At 36.4% G+C, this 23,386-nt stretch overlaps 1 protein-coding gene across 1 annotated transcript; it reads left to right on the forward strand.

The window, feature by feature from the left end:
* Window positions 1-18,871: 18,871 nt before the first annotated feature.
* LOC146667583 (F-BAR and double SH3 domains protein 2-like) lies at window positions 18,872-22,353 on the forward strand. The gene is made up of 4 exons (XM_085408480.1): window positions 18,872-18,897; window positions 20,388-20,571; window positions 20,656-20,801; window positions 22,270-22,353. Exons 1-4 carry the CDS (start codon window positions 18,880-18,882, stop codon window positions 22,351-22,353), a joined length of 432 nt encoding a protein of 143 aa, XP_085264606.1. The 5' UTR covers window positions 18,872-18,879.
* The last annotated feature ends 1,033 nt before the right edge of the window (window positions 22,354-23,386 follow it).

Raw genomic sequence — 23,386 nt, forward strand, 5'->3', positions numbered from 1 at the left:
TATGTGTGTATTTATGTCTGGTATTGCTGGTAAGTAACTTTCTTGCACTGAGGTCTGTTTGTTGCAAATATCTTTGACTTGCTTTTATGTCTTATAATGTTTATGTGTGTATTTATGTCTGGTATTGCTGGTAAGTAACTTTCTTGCACTGAGGTCTGTTTGTTGCAAATATCTTTGTCTTGCTTTTATGTCTTATAATGTTTATGTGTGTATTTATGTCTGGTATTGCTGGTAAGTAACTTTCTTGCACTGAGGTCTGTTTGTTGCAAATATCTTTGTCTTGCTTTTATGTCTTATAATGTTTATGTGTGTATGTATGTCTTCAATTGCTGTTAAGTAACTTTCTTGCACTGAGGTCTGTTTGTTGCAAATATCTTTGTCTTGCTTTTATGTCTTATAATGTTTATGTGTGTATTTATGTCTGGTATTGCTGGTAAGTAACTTTCTTGCACTGAGGTCTGTTTGTTGCAAATATCTTTGACCTGTTTTTATGTCTTGTAATGTTTATGTGTGTATTTATGTCTTGTAATGATTATGTCTGTATGTATGTCTTCAATTGCTGTTAAGTAACTTTCTTGCACTGAGGTCTGTTTGTTGCAAATATCTTTGACCTGTTTTTATGTCTTGTAATGTTTATGTGTGTATTTATGTCTTGTAATGATTATGTGTGTATTTATGTCTTGTATTGCTGGTAAGTAACTTTCTTGCACTGAGGTCTGTTTATTGCGAATATCTTTGACTTGTTTTTATGTCTTTCAATGTTTATGTGTGTATGTATGTCTTCAATTGCTGTTAAGTAACTTTCTTGCACTGAGGTCTGTTTGTTGCAAATATCTTTGACTTGTTTTTATGTCTTATAATGTTTATGTGTGTATGTATGTCTTCAATTGCTGTTAAGTAACTTTCTTGCACTGAGGTCTGTTTGTTGCAAATATTTTTGACCTGTTTTTATGTCTTATAATGTTTATATTTGTACTTATGTGTTGTATTGCTGGTAAGTAACTTTCTTGCACTGAGGTCTGTTTATTGCAAATATCTTTGACCTGTTTTTATGTCTTGTAATGATTATGTGTGTATGTATGTCTTGGATTGCTGGTAAGTAACTTTCTTGCACTGAGGTCTGTTTCTTGCAAATATCTTTGACCTGTTTTTATGTCTTGTAATGTTTATGTGTGTATTTATGTCTTCAATTGCTGTTAAGTAACTTTCTTGCACTGAGGTCTGTTTGTTGCAAATATCTTTGACCTGTTTTTATGTCTTGTAATGTTTATGTGTGTATTTATGTCTTGTAATGATTATGTGTGTATGTATGTCTTGGATTGCTGGTAAGTAACTTTCTTGCACTGAGGTCTGTTTCTTGCAAATATCTTTGACCTGTTTTTATGTCTTGTAATGTTTATGTGTGTATTTATGTCTTCAATTGCTGTTAAGTAACTTTCTTGCACTGAGGTCTGTTTGTTGCAAATATCTTTGACCTGTTTTTATGTCTTGTAATGTTTATGTGTGTATTTATGTCTTGTATTGCTGGTAAGTAACTTTCTTGCACTGAGGTCTGTTTATTGCAAATATCTTTGACCTGTTTTTATGTCTTGTAATGTTTATGTGTGTATTTATGTCTTCAATTGCTGTTAAGTAACTTTCTTGCACTGAGGTCTGTTTGTTGCAAATATCTTTGACCTGTTTTTATGTCTTATAATGTTTATATTTGTACTCATGTCTTGTATTGCTGGTAAGTAACTTTCTTACACTGAGGTCTGTTTGTTGCAAATATCTTTGACTTCTTTTTATGTCTTCTAATGTTTATGTGTGTATTTATGTCTTGTATTGCTGTTAAATGTGTATTTATGTCTTGTAATGATTATGTGTGTATGTATGTCTTGTATTGCTGGTAAGTAACTTTCTTGCACTGAGGTCTGTTTGTTGCAAATATCTTTGACTTTTTTTTATGTCTTCTAATGTTTATGTGTGTATTTATGTCTTGTATTGCTGTTAAATGTGTATTTATGTCTTGTATTGCTGTTAAATGTGTATTTATGTCTTGTATTGCTGTTAAATGTGTATTTATGTCTTGTATTGCTGGTAATTAACTTTCTTGCACTGAGGTCTGTTTGTTGCAAATATCTTTGCCTTGTTTTTATGTCTTGTAATGTTTATGTGTGTATTTATGTCTTGTATTGCTGGTAAGTAACTTTCTTGCACTGAGGTCTGTTTGTTGCAAATATCTTTGACCTGTTTTTATGTCTTATAATGTTTATGTGTGTATTTATGTCTTCAATTGCTGGTAAGTAACTTTCTTGCACTGAGGTCTGTTTGTCGCAAATATCTTTGCCTTGTTTTTATGTCTTATAATGTTTATGTCTGTATGTATTTCTTCAATTGCTGTTAAGTAACTTTCTTGCACTGAGGTCTGTTTGTTGCAAATATCTTTGACCTGTTTTTATGTCTTATAATGTTTATGTGTGTATTTATGTCTTGTATTGCTGGTAAGTAACTTTCTTGCACTGAGGTCTGTTTGTTGCAAATATCTTTGACCTGTTTTTATGTCTTATAATGTTTATATTTGTACTTATGTCTTGTATTGCTGGTAAGTAACTTTCTTGCACTGAGGTCTGTTTATTGCAAATATCTTTGACTTGTTTTTATGTCTTTTAATGTTTATGTGTGTATGTATGTCTTCAATTGCTCTTAAGTAACTTTCTTGCACTGAGGTCTGTTTGTTGCAAATATCTTTGACCTGTTTTTATGTCTTATAATGTTTATATTTGTACTTATGTCTTCAATTGCTGTTAAGTAACTTTCTTGCACTGAGGTCTGTTTGTTGCAAATATCTTTGACTTGCTTTTATGTCTTATAATGTTTATGTGTGTATTTATGTCTGGTATTGCTGTTAAATGTGTATTTATGTCTTGTATTGCTGGTAAGTAACTTTCTTGCACTGAGGTCTGTTTATTGCGAATATCTTTGACTTGTTTTTATGTCTTTCAATGTTTATGTGTGTATGTATGTCTTCAATTGCTGTTAAGTAACTTTCTTGCACTGAGGTCTGTTTGTTGCAAATATTTTTGACCTGTTTTTATGTCTTATAATGTTTATATTTGTACTTATGTGTTGTATTGCTGGTAAGTAACTTTCTTGCACTTAGGTCTGTTTATTGCAAATATTTTTGACCTGTTTTTATGTCTTATAATGTTTATATTTGTACTTATGTGTTGTATTGCTGGTAAGTAACTTTCTTGCACTGAGGTCTGTTTGTTGCAAATATCTTTGACTTGTTTTTATGTCTTCTAATGTTTATGTGTGTATTTATGTCTTGTATTGCTGGTAAGTAACTTTCTTGCACTGAGGTCTGTTTATTGCAAATATCTTTGACCTGTTTTTATGTCTTGTAATGTTTATGTGTGTATTTATGTCTTGTATTGCTGGTAAGTAAATTTCTTGCACTGAGGTCTGTTTATTGCAAATATCTTTGACCTGTTTTTATGTCTTGTAATGTTTATGTGTGTATTTATGTCTTGTAATGATTATGTGTGTATGTATGTCTTGGATTGCTGGTAAGTAACTTTCTTGCACTGAGGTCTGTTTATTGCAAATATCTTTGACCTGTTTTTATGTCTTGTAATGTTTATGTGTGTATTTATGTCTTGTATTGCTGGTAAGTAACTTTCTTGCACTGAGGTCTGTTTATTGCAAATATCTTTGACCTGTTTTTATGTCTTGTAATGTTTATGTGTGTATTTATGTCTTCAATTGCTGTTAAGTAACTTTCTTGCACTGAGGTCTGTTTGTTGCAAATATCTTTGACCTGTTTTTATGTCTTATAATGTTTATATTTGTACTCATGTCTTGTATTGCTGGTAAGTAACTTTCTTACACTGAGGTCTGTTTGTTGCAAATATCTTTGACTTCTTTTTATGTCTTCTAATGTTTATGTGTGTATTTATGTCTTGTAATGATTATGTGTGTATGTATGTCTTGTATTGCTGGTAAGTAACTTTCTTGCACTGAGGTCTGTTTGTTGCAAATATCTTTGACTTCTTTTTATGTCTTCTAATGTTTATGTGTGTATTTATGTCTTGTATTGCTTGTAAGTAACTTTCTTGCACTGAGGTCTGTTTATTGCAAATATCTTTGACCTGTTTTTATGTCTTGTAATGTTTATGTGTGTATTTATGTCTTCAATTGCTGTTAAGTAACTTTCTTGCACTGAGGTCTGTTTGTTGCAAATATCTTTGACTTGCTTTTATGTCTTATAATGTTTATGTGTGTATGTATGTCTTCAATTGCTCTTAAGTAACTTTCTTGCACAGAGGTCTGTTTGTTGCAAATATCTTTGACTTGTTTTTATGTCTTATAATGTTTATGTCTGTATGTATGTCTTCAATTGCTGTTAAGTAACTTTCTTGCACTGAGGTCTGTTTGTTGCAAATATCTTTGACTTGTTTTTATGTCTTATAATGTTTATGTCTGTATGTATGTCTTCAATTGCTGTTAAGTAACTTTCTTGCACTGAGGTCTGTTTGTTGCAAATATCTTTGACTTGTTTTTATGTCTTATAATGTTTATGTCTGTATGTATGTCTTCAATTGCTGTTAAGTAACTTTCTTGCACAGAGGTCTGTTTGTTGCAAATATCTTTGACTTGTTTTTATGTCTTATAATGTTTATGTGTGTATGTATGTCTTCAATTGCTCTTAAGTAACTTTCTTGCACTGAGGTCTGTTTGTTGCAAATATCTTTGACTTGTTTTTATGTCTTCTAATGTTTATGTGTGTATTTATGTCTTGTAATGATTATGTGTGTATGTATGTCTTGGATTGCTGGTAAGTAACTTTCTTGCACTGAGGTCTGTGTATTGCAAATATCTTTGACCTGTTTTTATGTCTTGTAATGTTTATGTGTGTATTTATGTCTTGTATTGCTGGTAAGTAACTTTCTTGCACTGAGGTCTGTTTATTGCAAATATCTTTGACCTGTTTTTATGTCTTGTAATGTTTATGTGTGTATTTATGTCTTCAATTGCTGTTAAGTAACTTTCTTGCACTGAGGTCTGTTTGTTGCAAATATCTTTGACCTGTTTTTATGTCTTATAATGTTTATATTTGTACTTATGTGTTGCATTGCTGGTAAGTAACTCTCTTGCACTGAGGTCTGTTTGTTGCAAATATCTTTGACTTGTTTTTATGTCTTATAATGTTTATGCCTGTATGTATGTCTTCAATTGCTGTTAAGTAACTTTCTTGCACTGAGGTCTGTTTGTTGCAAATATCTTTGACTTGTTTTTATGTCTTATAATGTTTATGTCTGTATGTATGTCTTCAATTGCTGTTAAGTAACTTTCTTGCACTGAGGTCTGTTTGTTGCAAATATCTTTGACCTGTTTTTATGTCTTATAATGTTTATGTCTGTATGTATGTCTTGTATTGCTGGTAAGTAACTTTCTTGCACTTAGGTCTGTTTATTGCAAATATCTTTGACCTGTTTTTATGTCTTATAATGTTTATATTTGTACTTATGTGTTGTATTGCTGGTAAGTAACTTTCTTGCACTGAGGTCTGTTTGTTGCAAATATCTTTGACTTGTTTTTATGTTTTATAATGTTTATGTCTGTATGTATGTCTTCAATTGCTGTTAAGTAACTTTCTTGCACTGAGGTCTGTTTATTGCAAATATCTTTGACTTGTTTTTATGTCTTATAATGTTTATGTCTGTATGTATGTCTTCAATTGCTGTTAAGTAACTTTCTTGCACTGAGGTCTGTTTATTGCAGATATCTTTGACCTGTTTTTATGTCTTCTAATGTTTATATTTGTACTTATGTCTTGTATTGCTGGTAAGTAACTTTCTTGCACTGAGGACTGTTTGTTGCAAATATCTTTGACTTGCTTTTATGTCTTATAATGTTTATGTGTGTATTTATGTCTTCAATTGCTGTTAAGTATCTTTCTTGCACTGAGGTCTGTTTGTTGCAAATATCTTTGACTTGCTTTTATGTCTTATAATGTTTATGTGTGTATTTATGTCTTCAATTGCTGTTAAGTATCTTTCTTGCACTGAGGTCTGTTTGTTGCAAATATCTTTGACTTGCTTTTATGTCTTATAATGTTTATGTGTGTATTTATGTCTTCAATTGCTGTTAAGTATCTTTCTTGCACTGAGGACTGTTTGTTGCAAATATCTTTGACTTGCTTTTATGTTTTATAATGTTTATGTGTGTATATATCTTTGACCTGTTTTTATGTCTTATAATGTTTATATTTGTACTTATGTGTTGCATTGCTGGTAAGTAACTTTCTTGCACTGAGGACTGTTTGTTGCAAATATCTTTGACCTGTTTTTATGTCTTATAATGTTTATGTGTGTATGTATGTCTTCAATTGCTGTTAAGTACCTTTCTTGCACTGAGGACTGTTTGTTGCAAATATCTTTGACTTGCTTTTATGTCTTATAATGTTTATGTGTGTATGTATGTCTTCAATTGCTGTTAAGTACCTTTCTTGCACTGAGGACTGTTTGTTGCAAATATCTTTGACCTGTTTTTATGTCTTATAATGTTTATGTGTGTATGTATGTCTTCAATTGCTGTTAAGTAACTTTCTTGCACTGAGGTCTGTTTATTGCAGATATCTTTGACCTGTTTTTATGTCTTATAATGTTTATATTTGTACTTATGTCTTGTATTGCTGGTAAGTAACTTTCTTGCACTGAGGTCTGTTTGTTGCAAATATCTTTGACTTGTTTTTATGTCTTATAATGTTTATGTCTGTATGTATGTCTTCAATTGCTGGTAAGTAACTTTCTTGCACTGAGGTCTGTTTGTTGCAAATATCTTTGACTTGTTTTTATGTCTTATAATGTTTATATTTGTACTTATGTCTTGTATTGCTGGTAAGTAACTTTCTTGCACTGAGGTCTGTTTGTTGCAAATATCTTTGACTTGTTTTTATGTCTTATAATGTTTATGTCTGTATGTATGTCTTCAATTGCTGGTAAGTAACTTTCTTGCACTGAGGTTTGTTTATTGCAAATATCTTTGACCTGTTTTTATGTCTTGTAATGTTTATGTGTGTATGTATGTCTTCAATTGCTGGTAAGTAACTTTCTTGCACTGAGGTTTGTTTATTGCAAATATCTTTGACCTGTTTTTATGTCTTGTAATGTTTATGTCTGTATGTATGTCTTCAATTGCTGGTAAGTAACTTTCTTGCACTGAGGTCTGTTTGTTGCAAATATCTTTGCCTCTTTTTATGTCTTATATTGTTTATGTGTGTATGTATGTCTTCAATTCCTGTTAAGTAACTTTCTTGCACTGAGGTCTGTTTGTTGCAAATATCTTTGCCTCTTTTTATGTCTTATATTGTTTATGTGTGTATGTATGTCTTCAATTCCTGTTAAGTAACTTTCTTGCACTGAGGTCTGTTTGTTGCAAATATCTTTGCCTCTTTTTATGTCTTATATTGTTTATGTGTGTATGTATGTCTTCAATTGCTGTTAAGTAACTTTCTTGCACTTAGGTCTGTTTATTGCAAATATCTTTGACTTGTTTTTATGTCTTATAATGTTTATATTTGTACTTATGTGTTGCATTGCTGGTAAGTAACTTTCTTGCACTGAGGTCTGTTTGTTGCAAATATCTTTGACTTGTTTTTATGTCTTATAATGTTTATGTCTGTATGTATGTCTTCAATTGCTGTTAAGTAACTTTCTTGCACTGAGGTCTGTTTGTTGCAAATATCTTTGACCTGTTTTTATGTCTTATAATGTTTATATTTGTACTCATGTCTTGTATTGCTGGTAAGTAACTTTCTTGCACTGAGGTCTGTTTGTTGCAAATATCTTTGCCTCTTTTTTATGTCTTATATTGTTTATGTCTGTATGTATGTCTTGTATTGCTGGTAAGTAACTTTCTTGCACTGAGGTCTGTTTATTGCAAATATCTTTGACCTGTTTTTATGTCTTATAATGTTTATATTTGTACTTATGTCTTCAATTGCTGGTAAGTAACTTTCTTGCACTGAGGTCTGTTTGTTGCAAATATCTTTGACCTGTTTTTATGTCTTATAATGTTTATGTCTGTATGTATGTCTTGTATTGCTGTTAAGTAACTTTCTTGCACTGAGGTCTGTTTGTTGCAAATATCTTTGACCTGTTTTTATGTCTTATAATGTTTATGTCTGTATGTATGTCTTCAATTGCTGTTAAGTATCTTTTTTGCACTGAGGTCTGTTTATTGCAAATATCTTTGACTTGCTTTTATGTTTTATAATGTTTATGTCTGTATGTATTTCTTCAATTGCTGTTAAGTAACTTTCTTGCACTGAGGTCTGTTTGTCGCAAATATCTTTGACTTGCTTTTATGTCTTATAATGTTTATGTGTGTATTTATGTCTTCAATTGCTGGTAAGTAACTTTCTTGCACTGAGGTCTGTTTGTCGCAAATATCTTTGCCTTGTTTTTATGTCTTATAATGTTTATGTCTGTATGTATTTCTTCAATTGCTGTTAAGTAACTTTCTTGCACTGAGGTCTGTTTGTTGCAAATATCTTTGACTTGCTTTTATGTCTTATAATGTTTATGTGTGTATTTATGTCTGGTATTGCTGGTAAGTAACTTTCTTGCACTGAGGTCTGTTTGTTGCAAATATCTTTGACTTGCTTTTATGTTTTATAATGTTTATGTGTGTATGTATGTCTTCAATTGCTGTTAAGTAACTTTCTTGCACTGAGGTCTGTTTGTTGCAAATATCTTTGACTTGTTTTTATGTCTTATAATGTTTATGTCTGTATGTATGTTTTCAATTGCTGGTAAGTAACTTTCTTGCACTGAGGTCTGTTTGTTGCAAATATCTTTGACTTGTTTTTATGTCTTTTAATGTTTATGTGTGTATGTATGTCTTCAATTGCTGTTAAGTAACTTTCTTGCACTGAGGTCTGTTTGTTGCAAATCTCTTTGACTTGTTTTTATGTCTTTTAATGTTTATGTGTGTATGTATGTCTTCAATTGCTGTTAAGTAACTTTCTTGCACTGAGGTCTGTTTGTTGCAAATATCTTTGACTTGTTTTTATGTCTTATAATGTTTGTGTCTGTATGTATGTCTTCAATTGCTGTTAAGTAACTTTCTTGCACTGAGGTCTGTTTATTGCAAATATCTTTGACCTGTTTTTATGTCTTATAATGTTTATATTTGTACGTATGTCTTGTATTGCTGGTAAGTAACTTTCTTGCACTGAGGTCTGTTTATTGCAAATATCTTTGCCTCTTTTTTATGTCTTATATTGTTTATGTCTGTATGTATGTCTTGTATTGCTGGTAAGTAACTTTCTTGCACTGAGGTCTGTTTGTTGCAAATATCTTTGACTTGCTTTTATATTTTATAATGTTTATGAGTGTATTTATGTCTTGTATTGCTGGTAAGTAACTTTCTTGCACTGAGGTCTGTTTGTTGCAAATATCTTTGACTTGCTTTTATGTTTTATAATGTTTATGTGTGTATGTATGTCTTCAATTGCTGTTAAGTAACTTTCTTGCACTGAGGTCTGTTTGTTGCAAATATCTTTGACTTGTTTTTATGTCTTATAATGTTTATGTCTGTATGTATGTCTTCAATTGCTGTTAAGTAACTTTCTTGCACTGAGGTCTGTTTGTTGCAAATATCTTTGACTTGTTTTTATGTCTTTTAATGTTTATGTGTGTATGTATGTCTTCAATTGCTGTTAAGTAACTTTCTTGCACTGAGGTCTGTTTATTGCAAATATCTTTGACCTGTTTTTATGTCTTATAATGTTTATATTTGTACGTATGTCTTGTATTGCTGGTAAGTAACTTTCTTGCACTGAGGTCTGTTTATTGCAAATATCTTTGCCTCTTTTTTATGTCTTATATTGTTTATGTCTGTATGTATGTCTTGTATTGCTGGTAAGTAACTTTCTTGCACTGAGGTCTGTTTGTTGCAAATATCTTTGACTTGTTTTTATGTCTTTTAATGTTTATGTGTGTATGTATGTCTTCAATTGCTGTTAAGTAACTTTCTTGCACTGAGGTCTGTTTATTGCAAATATCTTTGACCTGTTTTTATGTCTTATAATGTTTATATTTGTACGTATGTCTTGTATTGCTGTTAAGTAACTTTCTTGCACTGAGGTCTGTTTGTTGCAAATATCTTTGACTTGCTTTTATGTCTTATAATGTTTATGTGTGTATTTATGTCTGGTATTGCTGGTAAGTAACTTTCTTGCACTGAGGTCTGTTTGTTGCAAATATCTTTGACTTGTTTTTATGTCTTGTAATGTTTATGTGTGTATTTATATCTTGTATTGCTGGTAAGTAACTTTCTTGCACTGAGGTCTGTTTATTGCGAATATCTTTGACTTGTTTTTATGTCTTATAATGTTTATATTTGTACTTATGTGTTGCATTGCTGGTAAGTAACTTTCTTGCACTGAGGTCTTTTTATTGCAAATATCTTTGACTTGTTTTTATCTCTTATAATGTTTATGTCTGTATGTATGTCTTCAATTGCTCTTAAGTAACTTTCTTGCACTGAGGTCTGTTTATTGCAAATATCTTTGACCTGTTTTTATGTCTTATAATGTTTATATTTGTACTTATGTCTTCAATTGCTGTTAAGTAACTTTCTTGCACTGAGGTCTGTTTATTGCAAATATCTTTGACCTGTTTTTATGTCTTATAATGTTTATATTTGTACTTATGTCTTCAATTGCTCTTAAGTAACTTTCTTGCACTGAGGTCTGTTTGTTGCAAATATCTTTGACCTGTTTTTATGTCTTATAATGTTTATGTCTGTATGTATGTCTTCAATTGCTCTTAAGTAACTTTCTTGCACTGAGGTCTGTTTGTTGCAAATATCTTTGACCTGTTTTTATGTCTTATAATGTTTATGTCTGTATGTATGTCTTCAATTGCTCTTAAGTAACTTTCTTGCACTGAGGTCTGTTTGTTGCAAATATCTTTGACTTGTTTTTATGTCTTATAATGTTTATGTGTGTATGTATGTCTTCAATTGCTGTTAAGTAACTTTCTTGCACTGAGGTCTGTTTATTGCAAATATCTTTGACTTGTTTTTATGTCTTATAATGTTTATGTCTGTATGTATGTCTTCAATTGCTCTTAAGTAACTTTCTTGCACTGAGGTCTGTTTATTGCAAATATCTTTGACTTGTTTTTATGTCTTATAATGTTTATGTCTGTATGTATATCTTGTATTGCTGGTAAGTAACTTTCTTGCACTGAGGTCTGTTTATTGCAAATATCTTTGACTTGTTTTTATGTCTTATAATGTTTATGTCTGTATGTATGTCTTCAATTGCTCTTAAGTAACTTTCTTGCACTGAGGTCTGTTTATTGCAAATATCTTTGACTTGTTTTTATGTCTTATAATGTTTATGTCTGTATGTATGTCTTCAATTGCTCTTAAGTAACTTTCTTGCACTGAGGTCTGTTTGTTGCAAATATCTTTGACTTGTTTTTATGTCTTATAATGTTTATGTGTGTATGTATGTCTTCAATTGCTGTTAAGTAACTTTCTTGCACTGAGGTCTGTTTATTGCAAATATCTTTCACTTGTTTTTTTGTCTTGTAATGTTTATGTGTGTATGTATGTCTTGTATTGCTAATTGTTAGGAACCCTAACTTTATTTATTTTTTTAATAGTAAGATGTATGTATGTATGTGTGTGTGTGTGTGTGTGTGTGTGTGTGTGTATGTATGTATGTGTGCGTGTGTGTATATGTCTGTCTGTGTGTGTGTGTGTGTGTGTGTGTGTCTGTTTATTGTCCACAGATCAGGTTTGAAGTGTCTGTGTGGTGCAGCTGGTCTGGTCTGTCTCTGTACAGTCGAGGCTGCACCCACCCATAAAACGGTGGAGGCTCACCAGGACATGCACACCTCACAAGTTCCCGGCTCTCTCGGCTCGGTTGAAGACGGGTTTCTTGGAGAAGGGGAGGGCAGTGAGGCACAGTCCCCCGTCCCCCGACGCCCCTCGCGATGCCCCTCCTTCTTCGACTAACCCTCTGCAGAGGAGCCGTGAGAGCCAGGAACTTGTGAGTTTTGTATGTCCACTCAGGCATCCTTCATACCTGGTCTGTAGGAAGTTCCTGTCAGAAGGAGGATGGACAGTGAACATTTTAAGCCCACTCGGCAGCGACAGATGGCCACCCCTTCCTGAGCCTGGTTCTGTCGGAGGTTTCTCCCTGTTAAAAGGGAGTTTTTCCTCCCCACCGTCGCCAAGTGCTTGCTCATAGGGGATTTTTTGGGCTTTTTTTCTTAAAACCAACCGCTGATAAGTTCACTGGCATCAAGTTTAGGACTCTGCAAATATTTAAATGGATAATTCGTCATCAAGTGAGGAATGATCCATTTAAATCATATTTGAGAGTCACATATATTTGTATATAAATATGATTTGTTGGACAATAAGGCAAATCACAGACTAATTTGGACAATTGGGAAAAATTAAATAAATAAAAAAAATTGGATAAAATGCATGTGTCATTGTTTCATATTGATTTCAAATAACATACCATTTGATTTCAACATATTTTTGTTACACTTGCAGTGGTGTTATTTTGTTATGATCCTGTTCCTTTTAAATATAAATATAAATCATCTAAATAGAAATGGAAAACTAGAAAGATTAAAAATATAGCTTTACTAATCTGAAAGTTATTTGTCATTGGATCCATCATTCCCACAGTGGAAACACATTATTTCATATTATGTTCAATTCAGTAGTTAAAAGCATAAAATTTAATAATGTCTATTTTTAGTTTACTTTGTTAATAAACACATTTTTTAGTATTTTAGAAACACTAACATCATACATATCCAAATATGAAGCAATGTTTTAACTCCCATTTACATACAGACCTGTGGCCAACTTTACAAACCATTTTGAATTTTTCCAGCTGAGGCGTTCAAAATAGATATACTTTTGATTGTCACAGTGTTATTTGGGCAGCTGCCTGCCTAATATAACATAACATCACCACAATATTTTACATTAAATGAGGAAATGTATCTTTGTTTCCTCAGCTAAGACTGCTTGGCTGCTGTAGCTTGTGTTTATGTTGAGAGTGACATCTGATTTAAAAGCAAGAAGCAAAAGCCACTGAGCACCATCAGTCAGCACAGAGGCAATGCTACAAATTTAAGGAACGAAGGTCAATTCTTTGTGTGTGTACATGCACAGAGCACATGTGCACACGGTTGTGCAGATTAACTCACAGATGTATATGACAACTCACGTTTGTGGCATTGATATTGTTTTCCAATCTTAAATGTAATACATACATTTCCGTCATTGGCCATAATTCTTGCAAGGAAGGGACTCAAAGGTCACAAGTTATTAAATAAAATTAATTAAACACACCATTAAAAGAAGTTCACTATTCACTCCTTAAACGTCATAGCTAGCAGCAGTTATTTATATCTATGAAAGAGAGAGCTTAATTGTTTGATTAAGCTTGATTGGAATGTCAGCTCCACACTGTGGCTGGTTGATTAAATAAGTTGGGGGAGCAAAAGTAAAATGAGCTACTTGTGGGATACTATTTAACTTGGCTTGGGTTGGGTAAGCTGCTCATTTTATGCTCATTTTACTTTTCAGATGGTGTCAAGCCTGGCAGTTTGGTGTAATTGTTAGCCTTGTAATTCATAGTAATATATTTCTCACACACAACCTCAACCTCTGCCTCTCCATGTGAGCAGAGACGCAGCAGCATCTTGTTTCTACAGGAAGCTTGATTAAAATGTGAGGCATTTATACGGTGTACAAGATTAAAGAATATAAAACTGATATTACTAAACCTGATTTCCTTCCATCTATTTTCTGCTGCTTATCTGAGTCCGGTCATGATGCCCAGACGTCCCCCTCCCCAGCCACCTACTCCTGCTCTTCCTGGAGAACAGTGAGCCGCCACTCTGGTGCCTTTCGGTGTAAACGAGTAGCTTTCCAAATAACTCAGCTCTTCATCGTGTTTCTAAGGCAGAGGTCAGACATCCTTCAGAAGATGCTCATTTGTGTCAGATTTTAGTCATAGGTAAAGGTATGACTGTAGACTGACGGGTAAATCAACAGGGATCAATACCCTGCTCCTCTTTTTTCCAATACAAGTTCCTCTATCAAATCATTTTTTGACACTTGAGTCAGCAGTCCAAGCAGAGATGTCCAGAAGTTCCTTTTCCCACTTAAGTGGTATTTATGGTCACACAAATGCGTCTGACAACAGACAGGCAGCGAATACTGGGATACCACGGCGAGCCGGCCGAGATACATAATGTGTCCAGTGTGTGTTTGGTCTGCCCTTACCAGCTCGTCTAGGAGACATTCTGGAGGCCTCCTATTTCAGATGCCAGTCAAACCACCTACACTGGCTCCTTTCCTTTCTGTGAATGATCGCAGTTGAGGAGGAGAAGCTATGCTGTCCCCTGGTATGGTCTCCCCAAGGCAACTGGTTCTTGATGAGGGGCCAAACTTAAGTACAATTCAAAAGACCAAAGTTACTAGCCTGGGACCAGTACTGGGGAGGTTTCTTTGTTTTCCAGAACAGCTAATAGCTGTGCCCCATGAGTTCAGCTTAAAATATCCACACAGGTACTTCGTCCTCCCTCGGGTGGGCAGAGAGCTTTGTGGTCCAGGTTGTGGTCCAGTCCCCGGCTGCTTTAGCTGGCTTTAGAAAAAACCTGAAATTAGAATTAAAACTGTTTGTACCTTCACCTGTGTTACTTACAGTGATATGTTATGTAATTTGTTAACTGTCTCTTTAAGCTTTCAGCAGCTGGAGAGTTAAAAATAGTCTGTGTGAAAATAGGCAGGCGGTGAACTCGAGCCTGTGATACGTTTTTAATGTCAGGCTGTGACCACAAACACCAGCGTGGTCATCAGCATTCAGATCAGCTGATAGTAACCAGAAACGGCTTTATGGTCATTCTCTTAATTGTTATTGGCGTTTTCTTTTATTTGACTTGTTTAAAATAATAAAAAGCTGATTTGGGTTCATTTTATAAGCAAATCACATAACTTAATACAACAGAAATAAACTGACAGAGTAATGGAAAATAAAAAATTATAAATGTGGCCCAAAGCTACACGGATCACTGGCCACAATTCATTCAGCTGGAGGTCTTTTTTTTTTTCAAAGTTAATTTTAAATAGAAATAAATGTGGGCAAGAAATTTAAACTAAATAGGGAGCAAGCCTGAACCCTAAAGGCTTTACTAAGTGTTAATTATGCAGGTTTAGACATGGGCTGATTTGTAAGCTTGTGATAAACCTTAAATAAGTATATATGTATATTTTTGTCTGTTCCCTTGAAACGCATGCAGGTTCTGCAGGAGTTTCAACAGCAGCTGTTTGTGCAGAAGAACATGGCGTTCCAGCAAGCACCAGACTTCATGTTCCAGCCTGTCGACTCAGATACGGTAAATACTGATGTTTTTCTCTTTTTATTCATTATTAAATGCATAAAATATCACATGCGATTGCTTTTAGTGATTATTGGGGAAAATAAACTCGTATTTATTATGCATGGAATGAAATCCCCAACCTTAAAAATTTAGAACTTAACATGATTTCTCTAAAATGTTCAAGTAAAACTTGAAGAATAATTTTTGAAACTATTAAAATCCAAATCTCAAAGTGTTTGGGTTGCTTTTAATACAAATTTTGTAGCATAAAATAAGGTTCGTGTTTGACTAATTTAGTTGGCAGGAGGTGTTAATCAGTTTACCGGAAAATCAATTTCTACAGAAAAGTGAAGTGAAATGTGGATCCTTCAGGTTTGAACTGCACAGGTTGGAAACCACAGGTAAAATGCTGTAATGAACACAGATCAGAGGAGATTGTTGAGAAGTGGAACAAAGCTCAACAGATGACAGATTAATTTGTTTAGACAACAATCAATACAAAATCAGACGAGTGGAACAAGCAGCTCACGGGCATCCTGAAAGCTGAGCTGGCCGTGGCCACAAAAGCCCGGACTGGACTCGGCTCAGGACCTTGATGCTCAAAGCGGCTTTAGGCAGAGCAGATCCACCTTTTTGGTCCAGAGTTAAACATCTCAACAATACCAGATGCAGAAAAGATTTTTTTTTTTTTAGACATTCATGATCACTGGAGTATGAAGCTTGAGAAGCTGGGTGATGACCTTTCCTCTAAATTGATACACAAGCAGGAAAAAATGTTCTAATTTTCTAAAAAATTGTAAGTAACAGACAAAGTAGCTCCATTGTTTGAGTGTCAATAATCTGTCTGCACTGAAATAAACAACTAATTTAAATAGATTTTAATCACAAAAGTGCTGCACACACATTATGGAACAGTCTGGGTAAGAAGTCAAAGCAGGAAACATAATAAGTCCTGCGTGATTGGTCTTTATCTTTGTTAGTCTGAACTATGAGCCTGAAGGCAGAACAGTGAACTTTGTACTGTACTCCTTTCCCTGCACAGGAACTTAGATTATTTCCCATTTTTAGTTTTTATTTACAGATGTGTCGTCCTGCTTCAAGTCCTCCACCATAATCCCTGTCCCCAAGAAACCTAGGATCACTGGACTAAATGACTACAGACCCGTGGCTCTGACATCTGTGGTCATGAAGTCATTTGAGCACCTAGTTCTCTCCCATCTCAAGACCCTCACGGCCCCCCTCCTGGACCCCCTGCAGTTTGCATACAGAGCCAACAGGTCTGTAGACGACGCCATCAACATGGCCCTACACTTCATCCTGCAGCATCTGGACTCCCCAGGAACCTACGCCAGGATCCTGTTTGTGGACTTCAGCTCTGCCTTCAACACCATCCTTCCAGACCATCTCCGAGGCAAGCTTTCCCAGATGAATGTGCCTGATCCCATCTGCCGGTGGATCACTGACTTCCTGACGGACAGGAAGCAGCATGTGAGGCTGGGAAAGAATGTCTCGGACTCCCGGACCATCAGCACCGGCTCCCCTCAGGGCTGTGTTCTTTCTCCTCTGCTCTTCTCCCTGTACACCAACTGCTGCACCTCCACCCACCAATCTGTCAAGCTAATCAAGTTTGCAGATGACACCACCGTTATCGGACTCATCTCGGACGGGGATGAGTCTGCCTACAGGAGGGAGGTTGAACGTCTGGTGTCCTGGTGCAGCCACAACAACCTGGTGCTGAATGCCCAGAAGACAGTGGAGATTATTGTGGACTTCAGGAAGCACACAGCTCCACTCCCCCCCATCATCCTGACTGACACCCCCATCACCTCTGTGGACTCGTTCCGCTTCCTGGGTACCACCATCACCCAGGACCTGAAGTGGGAGCCCACCATCACCTCCGTCATTAAGAAAGCCCAGCAGAGGATGTACTTCCTGAGGCAGCTGAAGAAATTCAACCTGCCAACACGGACGATGATGCAATTCTACACTGCAATCATCGAATCCATCCTCACCTCCTCCATCACCGTGTGGTACGCTGGAGCCACTATCAGGGACAAACAGAGACTGCAGCGTGTTGTGCGCTCTGCTGAGAAGGTGATTGGCTGCAGACTCCCATCTCTGCAGGACCTGTACACCTCCAGGACACTGCGGCGTGCAGCTCGGATCTCAGCTGACCCTTCTCACCCTGGACACAGTCTGTTTGACCTGCTCCCCTCAGGCAGGAGGCTCCGGTCCATTCGCACCAAAACCTCTCGCCATAAGAACAGTTTCTTCCCCTCTGCTGTCGGACACATGAACAATAACCGTATGACTGTTCCCACCACTAACACATGACCCTACGCTGTGTTCACTGCATCATTCCATGTTTGGCACTGATCACCACCTGCACTCATGTATATATCATGTATATATCTATCTATCTACTTAGCACTTTTAATTCTTACTCTTATTTTTATATTTTTATGACAGTATGTTTGCACTGAAGCACCGCAGCAATTTCCTAATGTTGTAAACCTGCTCAACATTTGGCAATAAAACCCTTTCTGATTCTGATTCTCATTTCCTCACCGTGGGACTATTTCCAGCTCGTGTTTGTTCCGACTTTATCAGACTGTTTATCTTCCTAAATAAATGCACAACCTCCACTTTTAATTAAATATTTGGATTGGACGTGGATCTTTAACATGTCACCAGGTGAAGGACTGGTGACATCCTTCAGAAGATGCTCATTTGTGTCAGATTTTAGTCATAGGTAAAGTTATGACTGTAGACTGACGGGTAAATCAACAGGGATCAATACCCTGCTCCTCTTTTTTCCAATACAAGTTCCTCTATCAAATCATTTTTTGACACTTGAGTCAGCAGTCCAAGCAGAGATGACCAGAAGTTCCTTTTCCCACTTAAGTGGTATTTATGGTCACACAAATGCGTCTGACAACAGACAGGCAGCGAATACTGGGATACCAGTTATAATTCTGACTTTGAAGTGAAGCCACTTTTTGTTTTGGCTGTTTTTAATCAGTTCCAGTCGTGTTTAACCCCCATTTAGATTTACTTTCCCAAACTTTGTGGCACTAATGATTCTGTGTCCAGGTTTAAAACACCTGCTCTTTGAATTTGTACAGAAATTCTAGTTTAAGTCTGAGTTTTGTGCTGCTTTGGAGTATTAGTTGTTTTATATTACCTGAGTCCTGAGTAAAGTGTGGTATAAATGCAGGCATGGTCTCAGTGTTTTCTTCAGTGTTCTGGCTGATGTTATTGAAGCCACAGTGAGCATTTTTGTCCGTTCACCAGTGTGGCGGTATTTGAAAAATATACATCACGGGTGAAATGAAGATGGTTAAACTGTTACATCGCAGCTTTAATTTGAATGAACGTGTTTGTCTGTCTGCAGGCTTCTCAGCCAGACGAGCTGACCATCGAGGAGCAGGAAATCTTGGAGGGCATCGATGATGGCGACATGGAGGACTGGGTCAAGGTACAAAAATAACACAAACACAGTTATGTAGCAGATGCACTCTCATGTTTGAGGGTTGGTTGTTTTGTGTATTAGTTCACTCTCTGGCTCTTAGACTGTTTGACAAACATTTAGTTTCAGTTTTTATAAGACCTCGCACCGGTACAGACTATCTACTGGACGTTTTAGTGTTTCTCTGGGATCAGTTGAACTGATGTGGCTTCAGGAATTAGAATAATTCAACTAAAATGCGTGCGGTGCATTGAGGCAGGTCAGGTTGGCCTGGGTGGTAGAAGCTCTGCTGAACATAAAGACAAATCAAAAAATGTACAAATACACAGTTCTCTGCTTCTTTTTTGGCCCCGCAGCCGTAAAGGGCTGATGGGAGATTCTCGTCACGCAGCCGGGCAGGCAGGTGGGCGGGCATGGCACCCAAGTTTGTGAATGCAATAATTCATGAATGAGGCAGTTTTTAAATTCATACCTTAAGTGCAGCTACTGAAAATCTGGACCAAATCCTGATTGATGGTGATCCAATCCTGCCTCAGCAGCGCTCCGGTTTGATCACAGTTTGTCAGCTTCTGCTTTTTAACAGCGGTTCGTGGACTCTTGATCAGTTTGAGATCTGCGGAGTGACCTGGTCATGGATATAAAATGTTAATTTGATGATCTCCCAGCTACTTAGTTATCATTTTCACTTTGTTTGTCACAGACTGTTACAAAGTTGCTCCTGGACCTTTGGGAGAAAATTTGAGAAGTCTTTGAGGACATTTTTCGGGTGGTCAGTGGTGTCTACTTAAATGTAGAAATGTCAGCTGTGGATGCTCCCATCATTGTGTGAAGTCATTCTTTTATAAACGCCTCTGCAGAGCTGCTGGTGTGTAGTCATTGTGTACTTTGTGTGTGGTTGTTTTCAGATCATTTCCCTGAAGGAACATTGTGCATTGTTGCTGTTTTACTTTTGTTTATTGTGTAAGTCTGGCTTTCCTGTGAGCCATTGTGCAAATGTTCCACGTGTTGAGCCAATATTTTATGTGTATTTACTTAGGTGATTATCTTTTCATATACAGATATAGTGTTTTAATGGGGTATTTATTTTAATGAATATAATCATACATAAAAATGTGAGCAATATCATTTATATAGATCTGTTTTAGTGCTGTGATTCCCCACAGCATGCCCCAACAGAGATCCCAATACCTCTGAGTGTTTTCAATCTGAATGAAAATAAGTAAGCAGCGGCAGGGGAGGCCACCGGTGTTCATGAAATCAAGCTTCATGAATTCAGCAGAGGCTTGTTTAGGATTTTAGATTTCTCGTTAATTCAGGAAGAGCGAACAAAAGCTCTCCTATTATTCTCTTTGTGGCTGTTATTAAATTCTGGCGACGATGCAGTGATATTGTTACAGCCCTACTCTTTACATCTGACTTTATTTTTTCTCATTAGGAGTTTTCCTGTTGAAACATTTTTGGCTGTTGTCATCGTCTGTGTGCATTGTCTGTGTTTCCAGGCCAGAAACCGTAGCGGACAGGTGGGCTACGTCCCGGAGAAATACCTGCAGCTGCCCTCCTCCAACAGCCTGCTGAGCATGCTGCAGTCGCTGGCCGCGCTGGACGCCCGATCCCATTCCTCCAGCAACTCCACCGAACCTGAAACCGAACTCCCAACCGGCTCCGTCAACGGAGACTCGAGGAGTGAGATCCGCCTCCACCAGATAATATCGGAGTTTTGATTTCCTGCTTTGTTTAATACCCTCGTTGCCACTGTCTGTGTTGCAGTTTCATTCGCAAAGGCTTTGTACGACTACGCGGGACAAACGGAAGATGAGCTGTCGTTCCCAGAAGGCGCCATCATCCCCATCCTGAGCAGAGAGACCCACGAGGACGATGGCTTCTGGGAGGGCGAGTTTAACGGCGTTGTTGGTGTAAGAGTTCAAATAATAGTTTGCAAAAGCTTGTGACTGCAAAATTGTGTCTGCCTAAGGGACAGTTTGTTCCAGGAGATAAGCGAGAGTTAGAAGATTAATAGGAAGCACCTGGCCTCCAGACGGAGAAGATGTCCTTTTAAATGTGTCCAAAGTCGTCAACAGAACATTTGTGGTTTTGAAACTTATGCCTGTGTTGTATCTGCTTGACGCATGAGGGGGCGTCATAAAAGTAAACCCTGATGGTATAAAACAACTGCTTGTGTATCATTGGGCGGAGATCGATGCTGTCTGTGGGCAGTGTTCATCTCCCCACGCACGTGTTCATTAAAATCATTGTTTGACCGAAGCTCTTCTGGACCATTATTGTTTTGTGCTCACCCTCAATATTTGAACTCGTAACAAACAGCAATAACGGCAAAACATGTAATGGACGTGCTGGTCCACTAGACAACATCATGTTGATGTAAAGCTTTGGGTCTCTTATGCAAAGTAAAGAGGCTGAAATAAGGTGTCCATGAGTATCAGTTTTCAACATTCAGTATTAAGAGACGAAGACTGTACGGGTTGGGCCAGTCGTCAAGTCCTGGAGCAAAGTGAGCCTGCAAATCAATAAGATGCAAATCAGTTTATACCTTTCATATAATGTTTGAATTTGTTTATTCTGAGTTTTATTGTTCAGTTAGTTTCCACAGTTCATATATCATGTGTAATTTTTCATTAGTTTCAGTGTTTGTTTGTATTTTATTCTATTCATGATGGTTGTGTTGACAGATTTGTCCAAATTTAAAGCTATAGATGTGAACTTTTGGTTCCTTTATTATTACCTGTATAATTAGTTTCAGTGTTTGTGAAGTGGGGAAGGAGGACCCAAAAGCAGGACTCGTGCGATGGAGAGTGCTCTTTATTTACAGTGGAGTAAATAAGACAACACAATAATCTCTTGAGCTCCCTCGACTCCTGTGTCATGTCTTCACCCAAAACTCCGTGCTCTCTGCTCCGTGGCTGCTGTCCACCTGTGCTCCACTCTCCTCCTCCTGGGAAAAAAAACAACAGAGGCAGCCGTCAGGACACCATGCCGCCTAATCAACAAAAAACAGTCCCAGTCTAAATAATCTAAAAGACCAACCACGGCTCCAGTGATGGCAACACACAGTTCTAGTGACCAACCCAGTGGGCGGCACTCGAGACAAAGCAGTTCAGGTGGCCTGCATACATTTAGTATCAGGCTTTACAAAAAAAAGTATCAACTATGTTAGGATCCATGTTCATCATGTGTGATGTGTGTTTACATTTGAAGGTGTTTGTGGATTTGTCACCTCTCTTCAAGGTGTGGTTTGTGTTTGATGCTGAAACAGATAAAGACTGCTGATTGGCTGAAGTAGGGTTCAATAAAAATTGTTTGGTTGTTGTTTTGGGCACTGCTCAGGTCCACATTAAATAAACTGCTGCTCATGTGTGTTTGTAGGTTCTCAGTCATCCAGGTCATGGTTGTCTAAGGAGCCTGGAAAGAAAGCGACTTTACTTCTTTAAGGTTCTGGATGATGTTTAACTTCTGATCCAAGAAGCTTCTTCAGTTGATGTGCTTCCTTTGCTCATTTTCCACCTCTGCACAGTTTCGTTTGATGACAATGCAGTGCAGTTCTCCCAAACATACAACAGAGGGCGCTATGCACATTCACTGAAGTGCAGAAAAATACAAGTGGAGGAGGAAACAAACAGCAGCATCAAGAGAGAAAACTGAAGTGTTCAAAGCGAGTTACTTTAGTCTCTTATTGTAATATTAATCGACATCTAAACATCACGTTGATGCTTCATGTTTGACTTCCGTGTCCTTTTACTGCTCAGTTGGAAAATATTGATGCAATTTAAAAGAAGAGGAGAAGAGTAATTTCTCTGTACTACTTCAAAAGTAATTTGAAAGCACTGCCTCATATGGAAAATGAATCATGATGAAATCCTGAAACAAATAGTGTTTGTGAATATGAAGAGTTTAGTTTTCATTTTGGTCTTAGAAGTATAAAAATGCAGGACTGAAGACAAGATGGAAATGATGTGTTATGAGAAATAAAACACATATGTCACTATGTACTATAATTTTATTTTGTTTATTTTTTGTTCTTGTAGGTTTTTTGCTTTAGTGTAAATTTTGAAAGCACTGCTTTTAGTTTGAAAATTGGATTCAGTGTTCAGAGTTCGGACAAAACAATGGACGGTTTCAAGAAATGTATTTTATCAACAAAACTTATTTTCATGGTTACTGTATTTATTTTAATGCCCTCAGTGCAGTGATTGAAAAAAAGTTCATCTGACACCAATGAGCCAACAGCCTCCACGTAAACATTTCTTTTTTTCTTTCTTTTTTTTTAAACAGGGTTTAATCAGCGCTGACATACAGACATTTATGCGCTGGGTATAACAGACATGCTTACCGTGTGAAAGGACCGCGGATGTCTTGGAGCAGAGAAACATGCTGTATTGTTGTTTTTCTTTATTGCATAAGCAGCGCCCGACTGTCAGAAACGCTCTGTGCGGGTAGCAAAGTCGGCTCCAACGCACCTGCAGGCATCCATTTGAAAGAAAGG

This window comes from Rhamphochromis longiceps, linkage group LG6 (assembly GCF_057381845.1).
Source record: "Rhamphochromis longiceps isolate RC_006_pf linkage group LG6, R_longiceps_female_GT1.1, whole genome shotgun sequence".
In the NCBI taxonomy this organism is placed as follows: Eukaryota; Metazoa; Chordata; class Actinopteri; order Cichliformes; family Cichlidae; genus Rhamphochromis; species Rhamphochromis longiceps.

Coding starts and splice junctions, on each gene's coding strand:
- LOC146667583 (XM_085408480.1), top strand. Junction 20,572..20,655: donor CGTCAACGGAGACTCGAGGA/GTGAGATCCGCC, acceptor TCTGTGTTGCAG/TTTCATTCGCAAAGGCTTTG. Junction 20,802..22,269: donor AGTTTAACGGCGTTGTTGGT/GTAAGAGTTCAA, acceptor GTGTGTTTGTAG/GTTCTCAGTCATCCAGGTCA.